This window comes from Rhinolophus hipposideros (assembly GCF_964194185.1).
Source record: "Rhinolophus hipposideros genome assembly, chromosome: 19".
Lineage (NCBI taxonomy): Eukaryota > Metazoa > Chordata > Mammalia > Chiroptera > Rhinolophidae > Rhinolophus > Rhinolophus hipposideros.
The window spans coordinates 9,454,474-9,482,322 of record NC_138065.1 but is presented as its reverse complement, the minus strand read 5'-3'; the positions used below and the strand labels follow the sequence as shown (position 1 = coordinate 9,482,322).

The 27,849-nt window shown below is 44.9% G+C and overlaps 2 protein-coding genes across 2 annotated transcripts in view; one reads left to right on the top strand and one right to left on the bottom strand.

Annotated features, from left to right (window-relative positions):
- Positions 1 to 10,720, top strand: part of VANGL1 (VANGL planar cell polarity protein 1) — a 54,703-nt gene extending 43,983 nt beyond the window's left edge. The window contains exon 8 of the mRNA XM_081026748.1: positions 3,577 to 10,720. Coding sequence (XP_080882874.1) covers positions 3,577 to 3,837 — 261 coding nt within the window. The 3' untranslated portion in view covers positions 3,838 to 10,720. The remainder of the gene's footprint in view (positions 1 to 3,576) is intronic.
- A 7,668-nt stretch (positions 10,721 to 18,388) lies between these two features.
- Positions 18,389 to 27,849, bottom strand: part of CASQ2 (calsequestrin 2) — a 59,494-nt gene continuing 50,033 nt past the window's right edge. The window contains exons 9-11 of the mRNA XM_081025393.1: positions 24,767 to 24,867; positions 22,778 to 22,852; positions 18,389 to 21,109 (exon numbers count right to left, since the gene is read on the bottom strand). Coding sequence (XP_080881519.1) covers positions 20,894 to 21,109; positions 22,778 to 22,852; positions 24,767 to 24,867 — 392 coding nt within the window. The 3' untranslated portion in view covers positions 18,389 to 20,893. The remainder of the gene's footprint in view (positions 21,110 to 22,777; positions 22,853 to 24,766; positions 24,868 to 27,849) is intronic.

The following is a 27,849-nucleotide window of genomic DNA, read 5'->3' as shown; positions in this document are numbered from 1 at the left end:
ATATTTCGGATATTAGCCCCTCAGCGGAGGTGTCGTGGGCAAAAACCTTCTCCCATTCGGTCGGTTGCCTCTTCGTTGTGTCGATGGTGTCTTCTGCTGTGCAGACGCTTTTAAGTTTCATACAGTCCCGTTCGTTTATTGTTGCTTTTACTTCCCTGGCCTTTGAGGTCAAATTCATGAAATCCTCTCCGAGATCGAGGTCCGTAAGTTTAGTTTTCTTCTACGTATTTTATTGTCTCGGGTCTTATAGTGAGGCCTTTGACCCATTTTGAGTTCATTTTTGTGGACAGAGACAACTAGCAGTCCAGTTTGTCGACTGGCCAAATAATTCTCCAGGTAATCCACCAAAAGAAAATTGTTTTTTTTTCAGGAAAAGAAAAAAAGAAACAGAGCCCCCAAGGAGTGCGAGCACACTCACCGGCCATTCTCCCCTCTGGCCACCCACATAGAAAAAGGTCCAGAGCCCAACATGGCTTCCCCCTTTTAGTCACATCCGTTCCCGGAAGTTACCACAGAGTTCAACAGGAAATGAAGACTAGAGAGTTAACAAGGGGCCCCGCTCCACCCATAGTCCTCCCAGCTCTATGGTTAAGCATCTTAAGATGCCAGTTCACGTTTATCATGTTTCATTCTTTTGCATGTGACTTTCCAGTTTTCCCCAGCACCATTTATTGAAGAGGCTTTCTTTTCTCCATTGTGTTTTTGTCTCCTTTATCGAAAATTATTTGCCAATATATATGTGTGTGGGTTTTATATATGTGTGTCATTTTTGGAAACAACCAAAGTGCCCTTGGATAGATGATTAGATAAAAATGTGGCACATATATACAGTGGAATATTACTCAGCCATGAGAAAAGATCTGAAATATTGCCATTTGCGACAACATGGATGGATCTTGAGAATATCGTGCTAAACAAACTAAATCAGATGGAAAAAGTCGAGAACCATATGATTTCACCCTTATGTGGGGTATAAAACTGAAAGCAACAAACGAACAAGGCAAACAAGCAAGCAGAAACTCATAGACACAGACAACAATATGGTGGTTACCAGAGGGCAGACGGGTCGGGGGAGAGGTAGAAAAGGATAAAGGGGGTCCAATATATAGTGATGAAAGGGGATTTGACTATGGGTGGTGATTATACAATGCAATATCCAGATGATGTATTATAGAATTGCACACTTGAAACCTATATAATTTTATTAACCAATGTCACCCCAATAAGTTTAATAAAATTAAAAAATAATAATATTATTTGTGTAAAAATCCAAACATTAAATAGAAGTATTCTGTACAAAGTGAAGCTTCACTCCCCTAGCCCAAACAGTTCTTACTAATAGGGAGTGGGGTGTGTGTTCTTTCAGGAGTGTGTGTGTGTGTGTGTGTGTGTGTGTGTGTATGTTTAAAGCAGAAATGGGGGGAAAAATGGGATGTCATGCCTACATATAGTTTGGAAGCATGCTTTACTCACTTTAAGCTCTCCTTTGGCTATTTTTCTATGTCAGGGCTTCAGATCTCTAGTATACAAATGTAACATACTCGTTAATAGTTGCATCTCATTCCACTGAATACAAATTTGTGATTTGTTTAACTGATTGCCTATTGATACACATTTGGATTAAGATCTTACATTTGTCTAAACCAGGGATTGGCTGTTTTTGTTAATCAGTATTGTTGGAACGCAGCCACACCCTTTTATTTACATATCTTCTCGGACTGCTTTCTTTCTCCAGGGGTGGAGCTGAGTAGTTGTGACAGAGTATGGCTTGCAAAACTGAAAATATTTACATTTAGAGAAAAGTGTGCCAATCCCTGGCCTAAACAGTGTTGATGTGACTATCTCTTTTACATGTTTTTGTGCATTTGTGCAAGTATTTCTGAAGGATAAATTTGTAGTCAAGGAACAGCTGGACCAAATGTATAGATCTGCCAGATTGTCCTACTAGGGAGTGTGACTGTTTTACACATTTGCCTCTGGGGTCTGAGACTTTTTATTTCCCCACACACGTCACAGCGTTAGGTGTTACCATTCTTTTTAATCGTTGCCCGAAGAGTTGGAAAATACGTTTTGTATTATTAATATTTCTTTAATTATTAATGATAGAACATCTTTCCTATGTTAGTTTTCTATTCCATAAAATTATCTTATTGTGTTTCTCTCGTTGAGTTATTTGTTTTCCTTATGATTAATAGGAGCTATGTTTTTTCTTTTCTTTTGAATTAAAATTTACTGGGGTGACCATGGTCAACAAAACTACATAGGTTTCAAGTGTACAACTCTAGAATACATTTTTATATCAGAAGCGTGTTTTGTCCTAGAGGCGCAACTCAACTTTCTGCCTTAAAATGTATACTTACAGATCAGAGATACTGTACCTGGGAGCTGCAGTGAGGGGTGGGTGGAAGTGGTACCACTTAGAAACTGTCCTTGACCTGTATCTAGCTAGAACCAAAGTGATTTCTGTCTGTATCACTGGCTCATTCTTTCTGTCAGCTAAATCAATATATTTATTGACATAATACAATATTGAGCTTCTTGAATGTGCCAGACCACTTGGAAATTCAACTTTAACAACAATTCCTGCCCTCCAAGAGAATAAAATCTAGTGTGGGGTGCAGATAAGCAAGTCAACTGTCATTGTTCAGAAAGTGAAGTGTCACACAGGAGTCCTGCCAATGATTATAGGCACTTAGAGGAGGGCTCGTTAATTTGACAGGTTCAGGGTGTGGTCCAAGAAGACTTAAAGGGCCAAGAGGAATTTGCTGAGGGACCACATCTGCAGGAGAAACAGCATGGGGGGTGGGGGATGTGTGTGTGTGTGTGTGTGTGTGTGTGTGTGTGTGTGTGTGTGTGTGTCAGAGAACTCCAAGGAGCTACGCACTACTGGATCTGAGAACTCCTGCGAAGGGAAGTGAACGTAGGGTTTGGCCATCCCTTGGACATGTCACGTGCACACTTGATCCAACCTAAAATAACCATTGCTCTCATTGCTTGGATTTCCCTGGTGCCGTTAGATGGTTAGCGTTAACCGTTTCATCTTCACAACAGCCCTGTGAGTTAGGTACTGTTTTTCTCCACTTACAGAGAGGTTAAAAGACTTGTCCAAAGTCACAAACCAGTAAGTGGCTGAGCGTGCATTTTTGTGCATGCAAGTCCATCCCTTTATTTCTTCCGCTCATATTTCCAAGGCGCTTCTCTGTGTCCAGCCTTTGGCCTGAGCTTTCAGTGTAGGAGGAGGCACACCTGCAAACAGGTACAAGCAGGGGCCGTGCCCTGGGAGTGGGCTGATGCCTCAGTGATGGCTTCGGGGCCAAAATTGGTACCAGCCACCTCTGTGCTTACCGCCATCTTGACCCTCTGGTTGGAAGTTGGCAAAGGAGAATGAGGGAGTCCAAGGAGTCTTCCACCCCAGCTGTAACCCAGCTGTGAGGGTCTGATGGGAATTTGGCGTGATGAGCTGGGCTCTGTCTTGGTGTAAAGGGACAGTGGTTTTCATAGCTGTAGGAAGGGGTGGGAGCACTGTCCTCGGAGCTGGGTGTCGGTCCCCTAACAGCCTTTCTCCTCTCCTTTCAGGCCTTCCTAGAACGTTACCTCAGCGCGGGCCCCACCCTGCAGTATGACAAGGAGCGCTGGCTGTCTACGCAGTGGAGACTCGTTAGTGATGAGGCTGTAACAAACGGATTACGGGATGGAATTGTTTTCGTCCTTAAATGCTTGGACTTCAGCCTCGTCGTCAATGTGAAGAAAATTCCATTCATCGTGCTCTCGGAAGAATTCATAGACCCCAAATCTCACAAATTTGTCCTCCGCTTACAGTCTGAGACGTCGGTTTAAAAGTTCTATATTTGTGGCTTTATTAACAACAACAAAAAAAGAAGACTATAGAGAGAGAGATATATGTATACCAGAGGGGCATCTTTGTTTTAAATTGTTCTTCATCGCTGACTGAGGCTGGCAGATGACAGACCCGTGTCCTTTGACCATCTGCACTTTATTTGGAAGGAAGCAGGGGATGTCCACCCCGGAAAAAAGTGACTGAGGACCTCTGAGTGTTGTGGACGGGACTTCTCAAGAATCTGTTCCCTGGTATTCCTGTGACAGCTGTAACCAAAGCGGAGCTGGTGGTTCTTGGGAGCCTTGCCTTACAACAAGTGGACCCTGCCTTTCGTCCAACACCCCACTCTCCTGTTGCTTCTGGTCGACCCACTCGTAGACTCCTAGGGGACACATCTTTATTCTGGTTCGGGAAACCAGACACGACATGTCCACGTACGTGTTTGTGTATGTAGATGTCCAGTTCCACATCACCCACGTGCCGTTCAGGAATTGCCGGCCTCATCTTTGTTCATTGTTGCCTTAGGTTCTGCAGAGAAAGATCACAACAAAAGATGTGCACTATCAGTTGACGGCTCCTAATGATTTGATTATGGTTTTTTTCCCAAAGAGAAAACCCGCCTGCCCTGTTTTCTGACCTTGCTTCCCTAATGGCCGGTGCAGGTAGCCTTTTACTAACCCTGTGATTGGCAACTGGCTGCACCCATCTCCCCTTCCCCAGTGGGTGCCCATGCACACATACTCACATACACACATACTCCCTGGCTAGCCGGCCTGGCCCAGAAAGCCCAGCCTTCTCTAGAACTGCCTGTGACCTGGTTCTGCGCGTGTGCCCTTGGGCTCTGCATAGCCTCAGGTGGTCCCACGGATTGTTTGCTTAAGGAAGCATGGTGTGCCCACCAGGAAGATCACAGGGAGGGCAAGCCAGCTGGAATGTCCCTTTTAGGCTGCAGCGGGAGCTCTCCCCTCCCGCCTATCCTCCCTACTCTGCTCTCCTACCTCCACCGACCAGGGGGAAGACTGACACTGTGGCTCTGGGACTGGCAGGTGCAGCTTGGAGCCTCTAATTTCTCCCAAAGCTTCACAGCAAACTGCCTACAGCGGGAGACCAAACAGTGCCCACTGCAGTGACAGCTGGTGCTGTCCATTCCCTGATTTCTGACCACTGTCACTGTGCAACTTGTCACCTCTGCCACTTACTACCAGGGAAGGGTGCATTTGGCCCCTGGTATTGAAATTACTCGTAGAGTCTGGTAAATGAGGAGAAAAAACGAACAAACTGCAGAGTTTGGGGAAAGGAGAGGAGGGAGCCAGTCTTAGGGTTCAGAACAATTCATCCACGATCTGTTTCTTAAATGCAGCTGGTTCCTGTGGGCTTTCCCCCGGCCTGGGTTGTGAGCCACATCCCAATACCTTGGGGCGGGTCCCCATGCCTCTGTTTGCCTTCCTGTATCTAGAACAAACCTGTATAGTCATCACTCTTGCTTTAACCAGGTAATTAGGATGCCATTCCCTTGCTTTAGTAAAGGATGACACTGTCAAAATACTCTTTGTGTTCCTTGTACACCTTACTGTTTTATGCATTCCACAAGTGGGGTAGTGCAAGTATATCATTTTTTAAACCAGAATTGGCTTTGGATATTTGCAATACATCTGTACCTGAAAAAGTAAACAGTGTTCTGGAATCAACAGCCTTCAGGTCAAAAAGAAGATGTGTTAGGAAAGAAGGAAGGGGAAACCAGTCAGTGTGGCATGGAGCCAAAATGTACTATTTAACTACATGGTTCCGTTGATGACAAACACATACCATGTAACCATGGTGCTTTTGTTCCTCTCATTATAGTTTTTGCCTGTAGGTCCCTTCAAACTGCACATTCCTTAGGATAATGTCTTTCTCAGGAAATATATTTTGGGAGATAGGGCAAGGGATGGTAAATGTCTATGAGACTTTAGCTGCGTAAAGTTTATCATGTCCCAGACTAAATGTGTCACAGGCTACTGCGTCAGGAACACAGCAGTAGAAGTGCCATAAAAGTCTCTACATATGGTTCACAATGACACTCTTTGTCAGCATTCTAAAATCCTGTGTTTGCAGCCCTGTCGTAAGTTCTCAGTCCAGAAGGGGTTAAGGTGGATTGGTTGCTTTAGTGCACCCCAAGCAGGGTGAAGAAAGGTTTAAATTCAGGATTATATTTTCTCTCTACCCCTTTCTCCCTTGCCCAGTCTTGGCATAGGATAATGTCAGACTTTCTGAAATTATTGTTTCTGTTTTAAATTGAGTACCAGTATTTTTTACACTGACTTTGTATTGAGTCCTTTTTGAAAGAATACCAAAATAAAATGCAGGATCTTTATAAAGGCTTTGCATGTTCAGACTCTTCCTAGCTTGAGTTACTGGTGCAGTGGGAATGATGTAAATGGTATGAAAATGTTTAAGGTTTCAGAATGCTGCATCCCACAATTGAACACAGTGCATTTTAATATCAGTTCTTGGAACCAATAGGCTATTCTCTTAAAAAGGGGATAACTGTGCCCTGGGGCTAGGAGAATATAGTATAGATATGGTCACATTAGAGGAGACAGGATTTCATTTGCCTTAAACGTTTATAGATTTTCTATAACTTTCAACCTAAGTTATTAAAATGTGAATGGTAAATGTTAGAGCGTAGAAGAACTAAATGAGGAATACATGACTGAGATTGCTGTCTTCCCTGGCGGTGTTTTAACCAGTAGATAACTTTTGTCCTTAAGTATGTCCTTTTGAAAGGAATGACCATTTTTAATCATCCATGAACTGAATCTTGAAGTCTGCGTTCTTAGAGCTAGAAGAGATTTTAAGGTTTTGTAGTCTATCCATCCTTTACATTTTCAGTTAAGTCGAAAAATGTAATACTTTTGCTAAAGATCACAAAGTAAACCCTAGAGAAAATACTTGATCAGATTTTTGCCCAACTATCATCATCTCCTTTTCTCCCTCTCTGTCCTTCCTTTCTAAATCTATGGACAGGACAAATTTTATACAGCAAATGGTAAAAGGTAGGTGGTGTGTGTGTGTGTGTGTGTGCGTGCGTGTGTCTTTGCCGTGTTACAGCTCATTGCCGGAGCTTGGACCTCCTTTTCCGTGGGGAGATTGTGGGGAGATTGTGTGTGTGGGAAAGGAATGAGGTGCTCCCCACTTTTCACCATAGTCGGTGGTAGTTGAGTGTCTCATTCTTGTATCTCCTCTTCACTTCTGAGTGCGTGTATTTAGATAAAGCTGTAGCTCTGTGGCAAGCCACAAGCTTATTGGGCTGACAGAAATTGATTCCCTTCCTCCTTCTCACCCCTGCCCCTGGGAGAAGGAGTGTTCCAGCCACTCTGTGAAACCAACAAAATTGAGTCCTTTGTTTGCTCTCTTCTGTCCCAGCCCTGCTGTGTAAGGCTCCCCCAAACGGGTGCCTATATTTGCTTGTGGTTATGTGTTTCCATATATGTGAGCATTTTTCTCAAGTGTGTATTACCAGATGGATGGCATGGTTATGTGTTAGACATCTGAACATCTGTGTTCCCTGTAGCAGATGAGTGCGTATCTCCATAGATAGCATGTGTGTTTATATGGATGAGTGTGTGAGGGTCTATGTGTTTCTATGTACACCGTATGTTGGAGAGGTATCCTAATCGCACCCATCTTTTGGGAGGTGACTCTAAAGCCAGTGACTTTTTCCTCCCCTCTTTTATTCCTTCCCCTCAGCGACACTGGCTTCTCCCCAGGAGTAAAAGTCTTCTGGAGCACCTGCTGTCCTGCAGGCAGGCCTATTGGACTGTTGTCTCAGGACCCTTTGATCTGCAAATAGCAAGAAACAGAGAAAGAACTGGCAAGTTCTATGCTACTTACTGCTCCCACTTCACTACCCTGGAAGCCTTACTGTATGTTTCTCGATATAACTTAAAAGTTGAGCTTGATTTAAAAAAAGAAGGTGGATTATTGAAAGTAGCACAGAAATATGAACACAATATTTAAATAGCCCTGCAGCAGAGACCCTGTGATTGTAAAGTGATGTTGAGCGTTTCTGGGTAGGCTGTGTGCTTTGTGAATCTTGTTACAAAAAAAAATTGATCACTACTGTGAATGTACTGCTCTGTAGCCTTGTGGTCGTATTCCATTATAAATAAAATATGAATTGTTCTTACGCCCATAGCACAGTTCTTGGATGATATTCAGTGCAGTAGTGAATTGAGCTAGTTAAACCCTGCATGGAAATCACTGAATTGAGCTTTCACCAAGTGGATGGTCAGAAAATGTAGATTTCAGATCACGTTGTAGACAAGACATATTCTGGTCAAAGAAGGAAGAGAAGGGTCCTAACACATATTTATTAGGCATTGTATGTTCAGTACTGTTCTAGACAGCCTTGTTATCCTTACATGCCTTTAAGGTAGGGTTCTCTCAATTGGCAGGTGAGGAAAAGGTTGCTCAGAGACTTTTTGCCCAAAGTCTCGTGGCTAGTAAATGGAATTTCACATCTAATGTTTTGTTCCAGTCGCTCCATACCTCAGTCCCCTGAGGTCTGATCTAAGTGATTTGGCATTTTGGGACGTAGAGGAGGGACCTGAGGTCACAACCTTGGATCAGAACCTGAGATGGGGTTTCGTTGGAGGTGGAATTGCTGCTGCTCTTTCACTTGGGGTTTGTCCCACAGGTGTGGTCCCATTGGAAGCTTCTCCACCAGGTTGGCAGATTTCTTAGGATTTTCAAAGAAAAGTACCTGAAACGCCTCCTGCCCCCCAGGAAAAGCAGCCCTGCCAGTGTCTCACCTGCTGTAAGACCCAGGTGTTGTTGCTCCGACAGCCATCCTTTGCTTTTGCCCCTCCCTGCTGGCTTGGGCAGGTAGGCACCTTGGGCCTTGCTCACAGAGAGGTGTGTAGGGGCTGACCTGGCCTCCTCCTCAGCTGAGGAAGCTTCTTCTCATGCTAGGTCACCATGTGTCCCTGTTTGGGGTGGGAGGGACTTCCTGCAGACCCAGCTTGGGCGGTTTGGAGCTGGAGTCCTTGGGCTCCCTCCCCGACGTGTTCTCAGCAAGCTCTTTGCGTCCACTGGTGTCCCTCACAATTTCCCTCAAGAGTTTTAAGAACAGACACAAAATAGGACTCTGAAAACACTGTTCTCTATTCCAGAGTCTTCAAGGTTTGGTTTAGTTGTGCATAAACTACCTTTTTCTCGCCTGCTGTTGGCCTTCACTGGAAGATAGGAAAGGAAAGATGGCACTCATACCACTCAGCACAGCTACTTGGTAGGAATTAGGACAAGTTTCAAAGGGTAGATAAATCAAAAACTACTGAATACAATTAGATTTTAGGACTCTGTGAGTCCCTCATACCAGGCCTTTGTCTCATTTCTACTTAGATAACCCCATTTGTTTCACCTGTGAAATAAACTTCTTGAAGGGGTTGTTTTCAAGCTCCCCCAACACGATAACAGATTCCTAACACCTGAAGAAGCAAAGTGAAATCTTACTTCCAGTATGGCGCTAAGAATCTATAACGTATATGTCTCTCTCAGCTTGAAAACATCAGTGTTCTGTCCTCGTCTTAGTGGAATAAAAACTCTCTTATCTTAAGCCTTGGGGACAAATGTGACAACCCCCCAGGCTTTTTCCTTGAATGTCTTTGGTATTTCTTTTGGCACTGAATATTTGGATAAACATATTTGAATGTACAGTTGTCTGGATTTGTTTGGGCTTATATTTATCTGAGCTTTCCCGAGTGACATGAAATTTCATTCTGAAGGAGCTCATCATTTAAGAGCTTCTAACCCCCCACCCCCACCCCCAACGCCCAAAGCCTAGGGAAGTTACATCTCTGAGGACCAGAGAATGTTGCTCAGGGAATTTGTGAGAAGACCCGGGAATCTGATCTGCGTCTAGTTCAACTCATGTTGTGTGGAAGTCTGACAGTTGCATGTCACTGCCTTTCCACGGGCCAGGTTATAGAAATAATAGCACTCCTGAGCTAGAGAAATCACGGAGTATTCACTTAATGTTGACCATCACTCTGATTTTTTTAAAGAGAGTACAAGAAAATCCGAACTTTGGTGATAATTCCTTATTTTTATAATAGATTCAATAAATAGCAAACTCCTCTGGGACCCCTAAATTATGACATAATTAACCAAATGGGATTTCCAAGCAGTTGTTTACAAGTATTACGTAGAGCGTCCAGCCAGCATGAGAGCAGGGGGTAGGTACTGGCTCCCTGGAGGTGAATGTAACGTCCCTTGGGGATGACCACTTCCTCTACCAGGATGCTGGTGAGAGGGCCAGAGAGGCCTGGGCCAGGTCTTCTTCAGAGATGTTTATTTGACAGTCGCTTTTGTGTTGAAAGAACTGTACATTTCTGAATTTAGAATCCAACATCAACGTAGAAAGTTCAGTGACGAAACCATCTGTCTCTATCTGATGGAGCCATAACCATTTGTGCAAAGATGTGGCCTGGGGTCTTTTGTGTTCTCACTTGTTAGTCAATATGGCACTTTGTAACCAGGAGGGCCAGTTTTGCTAACCAGCTTTTCCTGGGTATCACCCTACGTGTATGACCAAGTCTGAGGGATTTCCTGCACAAACTGGGTGGTGGGCTCTACTGGGACCTTGCAAACAAGTAAATGAAGAATGACTGTAGCAGTAACCATCGGCACGAGTAGGCTTATATACATGATAAGGTTATGGTGTGAAACCTTGTCTCTTTGTAACATCAGTGACAAGAGTGTCTCTGAGAGATAGCGTGTACCTGGCATCTAAATCATTGTGTTCCCTCTTGGGTCCCCCCTCCAAATGAACTGTAAAACATTTTACACATTACATTTTTTTTATACTGTAAAACTTGGAGAATAAACCGAAATCCCAAGTTGTATCTTGTTTCTTGTTTTCATGTGATTATTTCCATCTAAACTGTTTTACCTTTTAGGAATCATTTTCACTCTTGCATGATTTTCATACCCTCTTAAAGGCAACCTGTCAAGTTGCTATGAAAACCAAGACAATTCGGATAGATTGAATGGGAAACTAGAATTGCCACTGTAACAAAAACTACTGGTTGCAATCATTTTATGGTCAAGAGAATATTTTTTAAAGATTTTAATTAAAATACAGCTAACATACAATATTGTATTAGTTTCAGGGGTGTACCATAGTTATTCAACCTTTATATACCTGAGGAAGTGATCACCATACGTCCAGCAACCATCTGACATCGTACCATGCTATTACAATATTACTGACTATATTCCCTATTCTGTACATTATATCCCCGTGACATACTTGTTTTCTGCCTGGAAATTTGGACCTCTCATTTCCCTTCACTTCCCCCCACCTTTTTAAATTTTTCAATTACAGTTGACATTCAATATTATTTTATATTAACTTCAGGTATATAGCATAGTGGTTAGACATTTATATAATTTAAGAAGTGATCCCCCTGCCTAGTCTAGTACCCACTTGGTACTATACATAGTTATTACCATATCATTGATTATATTCCCTATGCTTTACTTTACATCCCATGACTGTTTTGTTACTACCAATTTGTACTTCTTAATGCCTTCATATTTTTCACCTTGTCCCCCAACCCCCTCCCATCTACCACCCCAATAAATCTAGTACCCCTCTGACACCATGCATACTTATTACAACATTATTGACTGTATTCCTCATGCTATACCCTACATCCCCATGACTACTTTATAACAACCAATCTGTACTTCTTAATCCCTTCCCCTTTTTCAGCCATTCCCAACCCCCCTCCCATCGGGCAACCATCAAAATGTTCCCTGTATCTATGAGTTTGTTTATGTTTTGTATGTTTGTTTTGTTCTTTAGGTTCCACATATAAGCAAAATCACATCGCATCTGTCTTTCTCTGTCTGACATGTTTCACTCAGCACAATACCCTCCAGGTCCACCCATGCACTGCGGATAGTGAGAACCCATTCCCTTCCATGGCCGAGCAATATTCCGTTGTATATATGTACCACCTCCTCTTTTTCTTCCATTGACAAACACCCAGTCTTGGCCACATCTTGGCCATTGTAAACAGTGCTGCAATGAACATATAGATGCACATGTCCCCTCGAAGTAGCGTTTTGGGTCTCTTCAGATAATTACCCAGAAGTGGGATTACTGGATTCTTCTTTGTTACTTGTTATAGCCTTTGTTTTAAAATCTATTTTGTCTGGTATAAGTACTGCTATTCCAGCTTTTTTTTTTCATTCCATTTTCATGAAATATCTTTTACCCATCCCTTTACTTTCAATCTGTGTGTGTCTTTTGATCTGAAGTGAGTCTCTTATAGGCAGCGTATATAAAGGTCTTGTTTTCTTACCCATTCAGCCACCCTATCTTTTGATTGGAGCTTTTAATCCATTTACATTTAAAGTAATTGTTGATAGAGATGTAGTTATTGCCATTTTAGATTCTCTGTGCTTCCTGTTTTTGTATAGCTATCTCCTTCTTCAGGTTAGGGAAGTTTTCAGTCATTTTTTCAAATAGGTTTTTAATTCCTTGCTCACTTCTGGAACCCCTATGATGCGAATGTTGGTATACTTGATGTCCCAGAGGCCCTTTAAACTCTCCTCATTTTTTTGGATTCTTTTTGCTGTTCTGATTGGGTGTTTTGTGCTACCTTATCTTCTAAATCGCTGATTTGATCCTCTGCTTCATTAACCTACTGTTGATTCCCTGTAATGTAGTCTTCATTTCAGTTATTGTATTCTTTACTTCTGACTGGTTCTTTTTTGGGTTTTCAATCTCCATTTTTATGTTTTCTATCTGTTGAAGTTTTCCCTGAGACCATTGAGCATCCTTATAACCATTTTTTTGAACTCTGCATCTGGTAGGCTGCTTGTCTCCATTTTGTTTACTTCTTTTTCTGGAGCTTTGTTCTGTTCTTTTATTTGGGACATGATTCTTTGTCTCCCCATCTTGGCTGCCTCCCTGTGTTTGTTTCTATGTAGGACTGTTAATGCCTCTGGTCTTAGTAGAGTGGCCTAATGTAGTAGGTGTCCTGTGGGACCCAGTGGTGCAGTCTCCCTGGTCACTAGAGCCAGGTGCTCTGGGTTTGTCCCTTGTGTGGTTGTGTGTGCCCTCCTGCTGTAGTTGAACCTTGATTGTTTGCACCTCAATAGGAGGGATTGACCTTCAGGCTGACTGGTAGTTAGGACTAGCTGGGACTACAGTGGAGAAACTGTTGTGCAGGGGCTGACCCTACAGAGCAGGGTTCACTTTAGTGGGGCTCTGGTGCATTCCCAGTCTGCCCTTCGGGTGTGTCATCCCCAGAGATGGCCAGGTGATGCTCCTGCCCAGTCCAAAGCTGGCCACTGGGCCTCCTGGGAGGGGCCCCACTGCAGGTTCAGTTCAGCCGCAGTCTGTGCCCTGCCTGAGGCTACCTGGCATGAGCCACAAAGCGATCCAGAGATGGCTGCCTCCCACACTGTGCTTGGAGGTGACTTGAGAAGCCAAGCTGTGTACCAAGGCCGGCTATTGCTATCTCTAGTGCCAGGCTTTGGGCTGCTCAGCCAGAGGTACGGGATATGCCAAAGCCAGATGCTGCTTGTTTGGTGTTTGTGAATCTTTGAGAGATTTTAGGAAAGACTTCAGCATGAGCCAAGGCAGGCCATTTATATGGAAAAGCCACTGGAAGTGGGTTGGGTGTGCCAGAAAGTTGGGTGGGGCGTGGTCTCGGAATCATTAGGGTGGGGCAGAAAATGGTAGAGACTCAGATATGACGTCTGTCTGCGTCTGCACGCATGGAAGGGGGAGGGCTCAACAAAGAAACTGGCTTCCGCCAGCTCCTCCTTCCGGGAGAAAGCTGCGGCTCCAGGCTTCACCCTGAAGCTAGACAATTCAATTCATCTCTGGAAATCCCTGTCGTCTTTCAAGCTGCTCCCCCAGCGCTGGAGCTCAGAGTGAGTGAATCCATCAGCGAGTAAGTTCGTGCACAGGTCTTTTAAGAGGAACACCTGGAAGTGTGGCCGCCCTGTCTCACTCAACCACAATCTCTGCTGGTTTTCACAGCCAGAAATTACGGGGACTACCCTCCCCAGCACTGAAACCGTGGGCTGGATGGGGAGGGGCTGGGACCCCTCACTCCTCAGGGGAGGACCTCCGTAGCCAAGAGATCCCTCCCAATTTTTAATGGTCACATGTGGGGTGGGACCAGCTGGTTCCATGTCTCTGCCCCTCCTACCGTGTTTCCCCCAAAATTAGACCTAGCTGGATAATCAGCTCTAATGCATCTTTTGGAGCAAAAATTAATATAAGACCTGGTCTTATTTTCCTATAAGACTGGGTATAATATAATATAATGTAATGTAATATAATATAATATAATATAATATAATATAATATAATACTGGGTCTTATATTAATTTTTGCTCTGAAAGACACATTAGAGCTGATTGTCCGGCTAGGTCTTATTTTTGGGGAAACATGGTATCAGTCTCCAGGTGGCGTCTTCTGTGTATCTGTAGTTATAGGGCTTTGGTTCAGCTCGACTTCACGTGATTCTCAATAATGATTGTTCTGTAGTTTAGTTGTAATTGATGTAGTCCTGAGAGGACAGGAGCACAGCATTTACCTACTCTGCCACCTTGACCAGTCAAGAGAATATTTTAAATGAAAAGATTACTGAAAATTAAATTATTAGGTTCTAAAACTTGGAAATGAAAGAGGCCTTTTGAGTAAATCGGCAAGTGAAGAAAAGATCTTTGAATCAAGTAAGGAGGGGGAAAACTGTTAGACCCTGGTTTGTGTGGGGGGTGAATATTGGATTGTTTTTGTGAGTAGCTTTGAAATTCACGTTACATTAATGACTTATTTTAGATGGGTCTATTTAAAGGGAACTTGACTGTATGACAACGAAATGTTAGAGTTTGCCTTCTGCTACAGTCCATTATCTTTTCACCTGGACAGAGTGCTGATAGCCCTCAAATTCTTATCTGTGGCATGGACAGAGGTGAGAGAAAGCAATTGATTGGAAGATATTCATTGCATAGATTACTGATAGGCTCTTTCTCTGGGCCATCAGCCAAGATGTGCATAATTTATATCTGTATAAACACTCTACTAGAGAACAGATGAAATCTGTACGTAGACATAAACCAAAGATTCTCCTCTTTTTTATTCAGTACCAGTGATACAGCTATTGAATTTTAGAAGAGTTTTGAGACTATCAGAGGATAAACTATCAGATTATGGAAATGGAGAGGGGAATATCAGGATGGTATCGGACAAAGCCAGGCCTGCTCACCCAGTGCTGGAGACAAGGCTCATCATCAGTGGTGTGGGAATGGGCAATCTCTGCTTTAAGAGAGACTTGGTCTTTCCGTATTGGTGTCAAAGTGTTGTGCAAGCATCTTCTAGTGGTACAGGCTAATGTTGACATGGAGAATCAAAACTATTTGATGTTTGGGTGTGCTCTCTGTGTTTATATCTGAATGTATTCCTGAGGCTCTGAGAACTCATAATATTTCAGACAAAATGATGATGCATTTGTAGAACTGACGTGAAGTGCTCTAAACATTTTTCCTTTTCTAGCTTCTTGCTCAGCTCTCTCCCTTACCCACTCATTTTTGCCTTCTGTGATCCTCATGTGGTAACAGGATTTAAAGGTCCATTGATTAGACTATTTCAATGAGGGAATGAATGAATGAGAACATAGCACACTTATCGCCAACACTACTGGCCATAACCTAATCGCATGTAATTAATTTAGGGGAATCATTGGGATGTGATGGAATCCTAGGGTTATCATTAAGAATTCTAGTTATCACTGCTCTAAAGAATTCAGAATGATAAAATACCAGATTAATTCAAAAGGGTCTTTAACTTGCAAACATTTGGGTCTGCAGATGCATTAAAATAAGTGAATTGGAATTTAGGTGACTATGGTCATTCTGTTCTCAAAGAGTGGGACTTAGCGTTTTTGCTCTTATCCGCTCCCCATTTTGCTTCCTATCATGATGGCTATATTTCTGGGGGACTTTGCTAACCTGAGGAAAGAGAATATCCACACTGAAAACTTTCTCACTGAGCCAAGAGATTCTGTGTTCCTATTTCTTTAGCAATTGGCTATCCTAAGCAAATCTGAACAGATGACACTAGGTTGCCAAAACTTCTTGGAATAAGATTGACTTTTAATAGTTACCAGCATATTCTTCATGGTACTAATAGCTATTAAATTAGCTTTGCCTAGGGCTTAGAGAGTATTTAGTCAGACAAGATTTATTAAGTACCTATCAGGACTCAGGCACTACGGATAGAACAGAATCAGCCCAAGTCTTTTCCCTAAGGTTGCTTTCAGACTAACAGGGAGGAAGAGGTACACGGAAACGTACAATAAACTGTAGGTTCTGTAAGAGAACTCTGCCGGGAGTACAGTGAGGGTTGCTTGGAGGAGATAACCAATTTGCCTGGGACGTGACTGGAAAAGAGTCATCGGGTGTATGTTACCTTCCCTTTAAGATAACATAGCCAAGCACATACAAGTGGGGAAGGACAGGCATTCCAATAGATGGAACAGCATGAGCCAGGGCTTGAAGGTGATAAGCCGCTAGGTAGCTTCCATCAACTTCAGGTTCTAAGAGTAGAGGGGGCAGGTGGTTGAGAGGTGTCATGAGAGATAAGGCTGGGAAGGCAGACAAAATGTAGCTCACATAGATCTCCAGGGCCTTAATATTGGTTTTTACCCCATGCCAAAGTTGGACCTGATCCCCTAGCTTGTCAGTGGTGCTGATCTGACTTCTGCTAAAATAACATCTGGGTGCCATTATCCCAAATGAGGTCTTTGAATGCCATCATTCTAAGATGGACATTCCACGTCCGGGACTAGACCGCAGCTAGCCCAGTGCTTTTCTAATCCTGAGTCCAGATAGTACCAGTATCATCATCACTATTCAGACTTTGCATTCCTCAGATGGAGGAGACACACCTCAAGGACTTTTGGTTTTACAAGACTTACCCCATTTCTCCTCTCCAACCCCCTACCCCACAGCTTAGACTCTACATTCAGCAGTCAAAAACCTTTCCATTCATAGCTCACTCTGTCGTCCTCTTAGTCTTTAAAATAAATTTTAACACCTATTGGGAATAGAGAGCCCTTGAAGAATTGTAAGCATGTGCGTGACATGGTTAATTATTAATTTTAGAGATATATACTGGATTTCAGAGGGCAGGCTGGATTGGAGATGAGGGGGCAGTCAGAACCTTGCAGTAACCCAGGTGAGAGAATGTAAAAGCCTCAAGTACATAGTAAGAGTGGATGAAGAAAAGAGGATGGGACTTGCCCCTTTTAGATGTGGGATGGGGGACAATGAAATGGCTCTAAAGTTTCTGGCTTGAACACTACCCGAGGGAGAGGCGTCTTCCACATTGCTCTGCTTCTGTGAATAAGGACCTTGCCTTTTACCCGGCTCTTATTTCTGTCCAGAGATGGAGAGAATTATCTTCATTCGGTTAGTGGGTAACAGCCATTATTTGTTCGTGTTTCTTAGGGTGAAGGTAGTGTGTGGGAGTCCAGCCTTTTTCTCTTCCCTCTCCATCCTTGACCACTCAGAGGCAATAGCCTGGGTCCTCTCCACACATCCAGTTCCCTTGGGTGGCCTGCACTTGGGGCAGGAAACCAGAAAACTCATTCTCCTTCACTCTAGCCTCCAAATTACTGCTTTTCTGTGATAATGGTGCTATTTTGGACTACTGACTTTTAGACCTTTTCTCTCAGTTGGTTCAGGTTTCAGTCAGGAAAACAGGGCTACTTTTTAAGGGTGCTCCTGTAGAACCCCAAAGCTACATTGATCTGAGGTGCCTATGGGACATCCAGACGAAGCTGTCCAGGGGAGACAGTTGCAGTGAGGGGTTTAGAACTCAGGAGAGTCTTGGCTAGACACAGAGGGCACTGGAAGCTCCAGGCTGGATGAGACGACCCAGGGGAGTGGAAAGAGCAATGATTCCCAATCCTGGCTTAGGTCAGTCTGCAGGGACTCTTTTTAAAATGTAGATGGCCAGGCCCCAGCCTAAAATGGGCTGGTGACAGGTGTCTGTGTTTTCTAAAATAAGCTTATGATTCTGATACTCACAGAGCAGGGTTGAGATAACCTGGTGAGAGCAAGTTTGAGGATAGAGCCATGGGACATGTCTGGGAGTGTCAGGATTGTCAGTCATAATGACCTATGACAGGTGACATTATGAAGAGTATGGGCTTCCTGGCAATGCAAACTAGGGCCTGAACAGCACACAGTCTTTTTACAGAAACGTCAAGCTCATTTCATATTACGGGGTGATCTTTTCAAGAAACAGATTGAAAATGATTATGCGTTCTTAGTAACTCAATGAATTGTTTTTTCCTGATAGGATGACTGAATCTTGCCGTTCTAATTAGCTGACACTTCCAATACTGTTTAAATTGATTATGGCCTCCAGAATGAAAGGAGAAAGGGCCTCTTGGCTTAACCAGTAGAAAGGATTATGGGAAATTCACTTGAGTCCATCTTTGGACATTGTCTGGGGAAAAGAAATGGAAACTTGGACCCTTTTATTTAAGGAATGTAATGTAGGTTAAATCCTTGATTAAAGCATAAAAGTGGGGTTACATTCACATTCCTTTGAAGAGTTTGTGTGACCTGAGAAAATTTCTTGAGGCGTCTGTCTCCTTCAGTTTCTTCATCTGTAAAATGGGAATAACAAGGCCTGTCTCCTAAGACCTTTGCTTTGCAAGGATTAAATGAGATAATACTTGCAATGCAATAGCACAGTGGTCCAGGCACAGACCAAACATTGAACAAATATCAGCTTAGGAAATTTTAGACCAATAACTAAACATCACTACTACTTACAGACAGCACCAGCGTAATGCTCAGTGCTTCTAACATAGGAGCAAAACCACATGGTTTAAACGTCATGCATATTACTCAGGCCTCTGAGAAGAAGGGGATTTTCCTGGGCTGGGAAACAGAACACTTTCATGATGGACCACATTCCTTGGCTATTTGAAAGATTAGCTTCAAAGATCGCTTTGAAAACTTACCTCCCCTGAGAGGCTGGCTATTTGAGGTGTGGTTGGGCCTGGCTGCATGGCAACATAGCCCAGCTTGGGAAGTGTCTGCCTTGTATTGTGAGGGGGAGAAATAGAAATAAGGAAGCCCTGTAAGCATTGTCATCCAGCAGGGCAGAGGAATTATAGTTATTCTGGTTAATCAATTCTTCATCCATCAGTTCAATAAATGAGTATCTATTTTGTGCTGAACCAAGTGCTAGGTGCTGAGGCTACAAAGATAAATTCCTTGCCTCCAAGGAAAGAAGCCTATAAAGAACAGACATGCAAATATGTGTTGCAGTTTAAATAAGTGCCATGATTTGGGGTGGGCACAAAATTCCCTTGGGAGCAGAGGGGAGGGGGCCCCTTCAGGTCGTCTAGCAATTGGATAGATGGTGTTATCACTCATCCAAACTGGGGCTGCACCAAGATGAGGAGGTGGAGGGGGAGAAGTTTAGGGGAGAAGGTAACAGGTTGGGGTTTCGTTACATTGTTTGAAGCACTTGTGCAAGCAATGCCCAAACCAACAAGTTCCGGAGCATTTGAATGAGGGGCACTAAAACCCACTTTTAGGAGACATGTCAAGGTTAGAGTCCCAGACCTGGAAGTCATTAGCACATAGGTGGTAGCTGATGGGCATAGATGATACCACCTTGGAAAAATGTTAAGAGTTGACAGATACTGTGAAACACTAACATTTAAAGGATGGGCGGAGGAAGACGGGCCAGAAAGAAAGACAGAGCGGATACAGAGAGAACAGGAGCCAGGAGAGAAGAAAACACAGGATCAGAAAAATCAAGAGAGGATTTTTCAAGGTGGTCTCCACATGTTCAAAATCTGACTTTAATGACAGAGCTCATTAGCTATTATTCCATAAAAGGATTGCCCTATTTTCAAAGAATTTTCAGTGTCTAAGATGTGTTAAAAGATTGAGAAAATAAATTAGAACCCTGTAATGCACACTTAACACTAACACTACCGAGCACAATACAACTTGTAGATAGTTCAGAAGGCGCTTGGGGATATTTTTTAGTGCCTCAGGGCATCATTGCGAACTCTAATTATTGTAGTTTGTCCTGGTCACCTATGGGGATGCTGATAAATAGTTAACTGACCTCTGGATAAACCAACCTTTACTCCGAATGGGAAGGCTCACCAGCAGTGACAGAGGAGGGGTGTCCAGATCCCAGCTCAGGCTAGGAAGCCAGCTGACCCATCAGAAAAAATTAAAAACCTTTAATCCTTTCAGGTCCCCCCACCCCCATGTGTATATGTGAGACTTGTCATCTAAACGGAAGTTCAGGGAACACGTCATCCTCCCCCCTCCTCCCAGTATCTTAACACACTAGAAATGATGGTGACATCTTATACATGGACTTTAAGGCCTCTCAATCGCCATTTAAAGGCTTGGATCTGAGTTCATAATGATCTGACCTACACTTAAAACAAGAAGTTGAATAGAGCCACGAGAAGCTGATGTATAAACGTGTTTCCAAGGCTGAACCTTCTTTCCCACGAGGTATCCTAACTGACGTCCTAGGCATGGGGGCTAAATGGACCATGTGTCCTCCCTGGGCTCTGATAACAAGGTCACTCGTGCTTATGAGTTGACAAGCGCTTAGTTCTGTTACTGTCATGGTCAAAGCCAGAAGGACACGTGAGTGGAGATGTGAGAAGGTAGTTCTCCCCAGACTGCCAGATGCCGGCTCTGCCACGACCACCGATGGTCAGACAAAGAACAAGAGCTTTTCCATGACAGTCAAGACAGTCCACCCGGGAATAATTCCACGCTTGTCCTTGCTGAATGGGAGGACTGGATTTAGAAAGGCATTGGCTGAATTGCACAGCTTCTGAGGAGAAGGGAGCAGGAAAGAAGATGCTGGAAAAGGGGGAGGCGCTGGCTGGGTGTGGGCCAGCGCTGCTGGCTGACACTTTGTGCTGTCTGCATGGAAGCGGGTAGCTGCGATTCCGTTTTCCCGAAAACCCTGTGGAGTCGGGGCTATTCCTCGTCATCGTCACTGTCACCGTTCTCCTCCTCCTCAGAATTATTCTCGTCATCGTCGTCGTCATCTCCATCATCTTCATCCTCTTCATCTCCATCGTCGTCATCCTCAGTGTTTATCTTTCCGGAGAGCACGTCCTCAATCCAGTCCTCCAGCTCTTCAGCTGTGGGTAGGTCATCGTCATCTGGAATCTCCATCCAGACACTGTCAGCCTGCAAATGAGGGGCAGAAGGAGTGAGGGAGTGAAGGCATGAAGCGGGAGCCGGACCAGAAGCTTCCCAGTAGCTGTGCTGGACGGCGGGGGTGGGAGGACCCAGGTCACTGATGTTTATCAGATGGGTGCATGTGGTTAATTGGAAATGCCAAGTTGTAGAATTGTACGTGTAGTGTCCTATCTGTGCAGTATAAAAGGAAAAGTGCATTCCAGTGTGTGTGCGCATGCATGCGTGTGCGTGTGTGTGTGTGTGTGTGCACGCGTGTGCGCGTGTGTAATCTGTGCAAAGGGAAAGGGTAAGGAGACAGGGCTGTGGAGGGTGGGTAGGGGAGTAGGCCAGGACCAGCAATGAGACTGGCAGCTGCTCCAACCCCATCCCTCCTTAGAGATGCCACCTTCCCATCCACCCACCCACCCCTAATTTGTGCCTTTGCCTCTGCACCCTGGAGAGTCCCTCCGAGTCGCCATTACTGCCTTGGCAGAGCCCTCTCCCTACCCTAAACTGCCCAACTTCCCTACCCCTCTGCCCCAGCCTTAGGTTGATACTGTGGGGCCTGCTGGGATTTTGGAGATAGCCCAGGAATGGGGCAGCTCCCAGAGGCATTGAAAGCAGGCATTTTTATGAATTATAGTTGTATTTGTACTTTCCCCTTTGATTACATCAGCACATATGTGAGATGCCTACATAATAGCAACAAATATATATATATCTCCACCAGTGGTTCCCTTGGGGAATAGGATTAGGGGCGGGGTCAGGGCAGTGGGAAATGTTTTTGCTTTTTACCTTAGGCGCTACTGTTCTGTGTGAAAATGTTTTAACTTGGAAAAATTTTTCAAATTATTCTTCATGATGTGATTAACTTAGAAAGTAATTCACAAAATATATAAACGTAGAATTCTCCAGGTGATTGAACACCTCCCAACAGGGTACAAGGACGTGGCTCACTGGCCCCCATTCACAAGTTTCCACCACAATTAGCGATGGCTCTAATGCATCTTCTGTGACCATCTCTTTCTGTCCGTTATTTGCCTGGTTGTATCTGCCCCCCACTTCTGTGTTGTTATGGTGGAATTGTATCAGAGTATCAGATGTCTGGACTGAGGTCTGAAATTCCTCACGCTTGGCCAGTCCACTTCACTAGTCTTTCCCGCCCTCCATTTAACGGTGTCGGAAGGGTGAGGAGAAGCCCCTCTTCCCTCATGGTTTTCTTCCTGTTCTTCTATAGGCCAGGTCTCCTGCCTGCAGACCTGGCTGCCAGGTGTTTGCCTTCACGGGCTTCTGGGCTACAGCTGCCACATTACTCATCATGCAATGGCAGCTCCAGGTGTGGGTTCCCTTGTGTAAAGAGACCTTGTATTGAGGCACTGGGAGAAAATACAGGAGAGTTTACTTGGGTGGAAATTCCCAAATAGACAGTGAACCAGGTCAAGCCGACCCCATAAGCAAGGAAAAGGAAATGTGCCCGTGGAAGAGAACCATGGACCCATAGGTTGGGACTGGCTCACAGCCTAGGCTTGGGCCACACTGACAAGCGTTCTGAGCTTGGGCAGGGCAAAAGGTCCTGCTCATTTTATGAAGGGCTGGACATGAGCTTACAGTCTGGGCTGCCTGGCAGAAAATGGCAGGCTGCGGGTGCTTGAGCAAGCTTTCATGAGGTATACTCACATCTGTCACATTCACCACCCCAATCTGTGGCTTGAATAGATCAATCTTGAAAGTCTTTTCCCAATAGGTAATAAGCTGTGGCAACAAAAAATAAAATTAGATAGTGGGCATTCCCTGTTAAAACCGCTTTTTGTGGCTGGACCCACCTGCCATCTCCTCACGGTAACTGGGTCACCGTTGGTTAAAGGTCTCCAAAACAGCTGTGGGCACTTAGAAAATTTAAGACTTGGCCCTAGCCCTCAAGCCCTTTAAATAAGCATTTAAAAAAAAAAAAAGGTTGTTATAACACAAACTATGAAAACATGTAATATAAAAGCTTCTGCAGCTGTAAGGAAGAATATTACAGAGGCAGTCCAAAGTCGATTCCCAAATGTTTTGGGGCTCTTTTATAGTTCATGTGTGGTAGAAGACCCATTTCCCTTGACCTCTCTTTCAATGTCCCATTTAAAAATTCCTTACATTGTGCCACTCGGCTACATGAGATGGTTGGGAAAGGAATGCCATAAATTGGCATACAAGTAAGAAGAGAGCTTCTTTGTTTGGCCAGGTTTGGGTTCCATGTGGACTTATCTCAGTCGGGGGCAGGCCTACACGAGTAAGGGGCCATGGAGCTAAGAAAATGGAGCTATTCAGCAGTAGAAAGTCCCCAGGGCAAATCTATGGCCTCATGGGGACTGGGGCTAGTCAGGAACTTGGAAATCGGAATAGTCTGAAGATTTCTCCTTTGCAGAAAGCAAGGCAAACATATACGAGTAGAACAGGTCATGAAAACTGTAGACCATCTACAAGCTTGTATAACAAAACAGTCCAGATAAACTAGAACTACAACCAGGCAGAGACTAACTAAACAAAGCTATAGTATATAGAGTCATATGAGGCCGTGATTTTATTATGATTACCCCAAATTATGACATTGACCTCAGGTGTCATGGAAGTCTCTGTCTTTGACTCTCTCATCCTGTATGTCGTATTGGGTTTCAGGACGCTTGCGATCACTAAAACCCCTCGATTTTGTGTATTTAACCATCGTATGACTGGTCGTGACCTATGTGACAAATGATAATTTCTGGAAGAAGAGTTGTCATTTATAACCTCCTGATAACTAAAAGTGTAATGATTACCAGCAGTTAGCCCTACCTAAAGTCTCTGGACTAATACAAAGAGCAATGGCATCACATGACCTGGGTTTTACTGTCACATCTACCACTTACAGTTTTAACGTCTCCAGCTGTCATTCTTTTCACGAGGATTCTAATAGTCCCTACTTCAGAGGGTTGTTGAGAGGATTAGATGAGATGATTCCTATAAAGCCCTTTCCATAGTTCCTGGCATACAGTGGAGTATATTACAACTGAGTTCATGTATTGTACAGATTCTGTTTATTCTCTTTAAAACTAAGCATCCTCAAGGCTTTCTGGCCATTGAACACCAACACCAGCAAGAGTTTGGACTTTAAGGCTCTTACACATTCCAGTCTAAGGCTAGATATGATGCTAGGAGAGCACGATGAGCAAGACAGACAGGGTCTCTGCCCTCCCACAGGCTGCTCCTTCAATCCAGGAAGTTCTTAACTCGATGCAAAATGTTCACGTCTAGTTTTCATTCCTTACTGACTCAAGTTGCCTCAGAACAATGGCACCCAGAAAATGAAAGAGATTATAGCAGGGGGTGGCAGTGGTATGAGAGGCAGCTGTGGAGCTGCTGGCAGACTACGTCACCTAGCTCACTTGCCTGGGCCCCAGAGAGGGACTTCTGGTCTCTAGGGAGTGAAAACAATAAGTCTAACCATGCCAAGGTCAACACCAGGCCCCAAGGTCACTGTTGCCCCAGTGGCCAAGCTCTCCCACACTGATGGGGGCGGCCACTGGATTTCTGCAAGGGCCTCTCCTATGTCACATCCTCCATCACGCATCAGGGTGTCACACTGAACACAAACACGGGACTGGCTCCGGACGCTGACTCCGGATGGAGCCGGTCTGAGCCACTCACCAGAGGAAAGTCATCCGGGTCAATCCATACGATGCTCAGCTCAGGGTTGTTGGTGTTATCCCGGGCCACGTGTTTCAGGATCTCCAGGAACTCGTAGCCATCTGAAGCAGGGTTCAAGAAGGTTGAGTAACCCCCCACGCACACACGGCTTCTACCACGGAGAGCCTAGAGGGCGGTTTTTCCGTGAGGATTTCTTAAGCCATTTGGTGCGCACCCTCGATTATAGGATTATTCTATAAAATGAGTCAGATGAGAACTCCCGCCACAAAGCAGCTTATTCCAAGAAACAACAATTTTGAATCAAGAAATTAGAAGTTCGCAGGGAAGCGGCTGGTTTATAACTGGAAGCCAAGTTCCATCTGCTCGTCTGCAGGTGAAAACTGACCAGCCTGAGTCAGAAAGTTCTGTCAGAACAGAGGGTCCTCAATGCTCTGTGCCATCTCTTGAAACGCATAATTTGCTATCCCTTAGTGTCCCCATAACATTTGCTCTGGGGGCCAAGGACACACAGCCTGGATTCTTCGTCTTCTACAACCTGGAATTCCTAAAACCTTCAAAGTACGGGAGCTTCTGATTTACAGTCGGTTTCACAGTTTTGAGTTAGCAAATGGGGTTTCTCTCCCTCCTTCACTATTTCGTTGTGTGCTCTGCCCTCCCCCTATTCAGTATTCATTGCCCCCAGGGGAGGGATGATTCATAAGAAAAGCAGAGACAAGCCTTGTGAGCTTCAAGAGCACAGACTTTTTTTTTTTTTTTTTAGCTTTAAAAGCTTAAATCTTGAAGGACTGGGAACATAACATGTGTGCCATAAACAAACGTGTTGGAAGAATGTTTAGTAAGAGAAAGCGTGCCCTACACCCTCAGCAACCCCACCCCACTCCCAGCTCAAAGCAGAGCTTAGATTCTGAAAACTCCCTGGGAATAAACTCTGCACCTGTGTACACACAGGCGTGTGCACGAATGCAGGCCAATGCGTGCATATGTGTCCACATACAAAAACGTCATAATCTCAGGGAATCCTAGAGTACAGGGGGCCGTGCTTTGTTTTAGAATGAAACTCAGGGAAATGGGAAGACCCCAGAATCTCTTGGAGAACCCCTAGTGTGGGGGCACTGGGGTAGCAAAGTCCTCTGTCAGGAGGCCCCAGTAAGGTCGGAACAGGGAGGAAGCTGAGGGGGGGTGCAGTTCCAGCAGCTGGGATGGAGGGGACCACTGGTGACCTTCCTAGAACAAAGCCAGAGGCCAGACCGAATGACAGACTTCTCTGAAGGTGCCATTGTGGACAGGTGATGATGAAGAATGTCAGCAGACGTACACCTGGGAACCAGCAAGATCCTGGGCCCCTAGGGACAGGGGGTGGCGATGGGGGCATCAATTGTCAGACCCAGTGTCCGCCATCCGGTGGGAAAATTTAGGTTCAGCTCTAGGCAATCAAGTTCCGTTTCTTACAGAGGTGAATTTCTAGCCTGAAATGTATACCTTCTGTACATGCCACTCACCAACTGCTTAGGAGTTCAGGATGGCAACTGCCCTTTCTTTATAAAGGTTCTCTTCTGTGGCAGGGGGTCCCAGCCAATTTGAGCCCCTCTCTGCAGCCTCTGTTGAACAAGCCTCTCCTCTCTCCAGGCACCCTAGCCTTTGTTTGGCTACTTGGGGCCTCTTGGTAAAGGTTTTTTTCTCTGCATTTCCTCATTTTCTAATACATTCCATGCAAAATGCACCCTGTTCTTTGCAGCTCTGCTTTGAGTGGCTGTAGTCACTTTCAATGTTGCTCACTCAGAGTCAGACCGGGCCCCCTCAGGCTGTGTTACCTGGAAGGCAGAGCTACTGCTAGCAGAGAAAAGGGTCTTTTTGACCTGCAGCCCCTTCCTGCAGAGATGAGGGTGGCCTGGGTGATCTTTCCCCCTGTGACAGATACCTGAGATTTATCGCACCATGTGCTTTAGAGTTCTCTATCTACCACGATGGTGAGGATTGGGGTGGAGGTGGGGTTCGGTTCTTCTGCTCCCTGGAAGTGGGGCTGAGGTCAAGCCCCCCAGAGTGCCACTGGCTGCTGCCATCTATATGCCCTTGAGGTATGGGTCCCACACCTCTGGGCGCGTAGCTGTGTCACAGGACAGGAAATACGGTGCCACTTGTCTTATCTGTGGATTTACATATCAGAATACACAGACCACAAGGAAGAAATTCTTCCAAAACACTCGCAGGGACTATGGTCAACCGCTGAGAAAAAGGAAGATAATAAAGGAGGCGATGTTCCTGAGACTCTCTGGAAGACGAGAATCCAATTTAAAAGTGACCTTGACAAATCAGAAATTCAACAGGGTGAAATTCAACAACACAAACGCAAATTCAAGTAGTAAGGATACTTGAGGTGCGAAAGATCAACAGACAGGGAAGGGAAGGGAGACACTGTGGGGGTATGAGTGTTGTAGAGGATAAGATTGTGATCAGAACGGAAGCTCAACACACGAGACAATACACGAGACAATGCTGTCGTTTTCTGATGGGAAAACGGAGTGTGGAAGCATCACCCTGAGGGAAGCAGCGGGGAGTGCACCCTGGGGCTGGAGGGGGCCTCTGCCTTCCTTCCCCTGGAGCCCTCGGACGGTCCCTTCCCTGCCTTCTAACCTGAAGCTGAGCTTCATTCTCCCGCCAACCACAGCCCGTTTGGTCAGTCAGTGATGTCCCTGAACGTGCCTGCTGTCTCAGAGATTGATCTAAGCTAAGAAGAGGGGCCTGGCACTGTGAGAACTGTGACTCCTTCACTGCCACACGTGAGATCCCATGACCTCAGGCTGAGGGCTTCTGTGGAGCCAGGTTTCCCATGGCAAGCAAGAAGCCTCTGGGAATCACATCTACGTGGGAAGGGAGCCCGGTGACCAGGCTGTCCTCCTTCCCAGGCAGCGAGAGGCGGTGGGAGTTAGGCTGCACCAAGCCCTGGGGACCAGTTCCAGGCCAGTCACAGTCATGTCGGGAGCCAGGACTCCCTGTGGCAGAGACACGTGTGTCTTAGACCAAGCGATGGTCCAGGAGTAGCAGGCCCATAGCGCACTGCCCACCTGCCCTTTCTCCATCCTCCT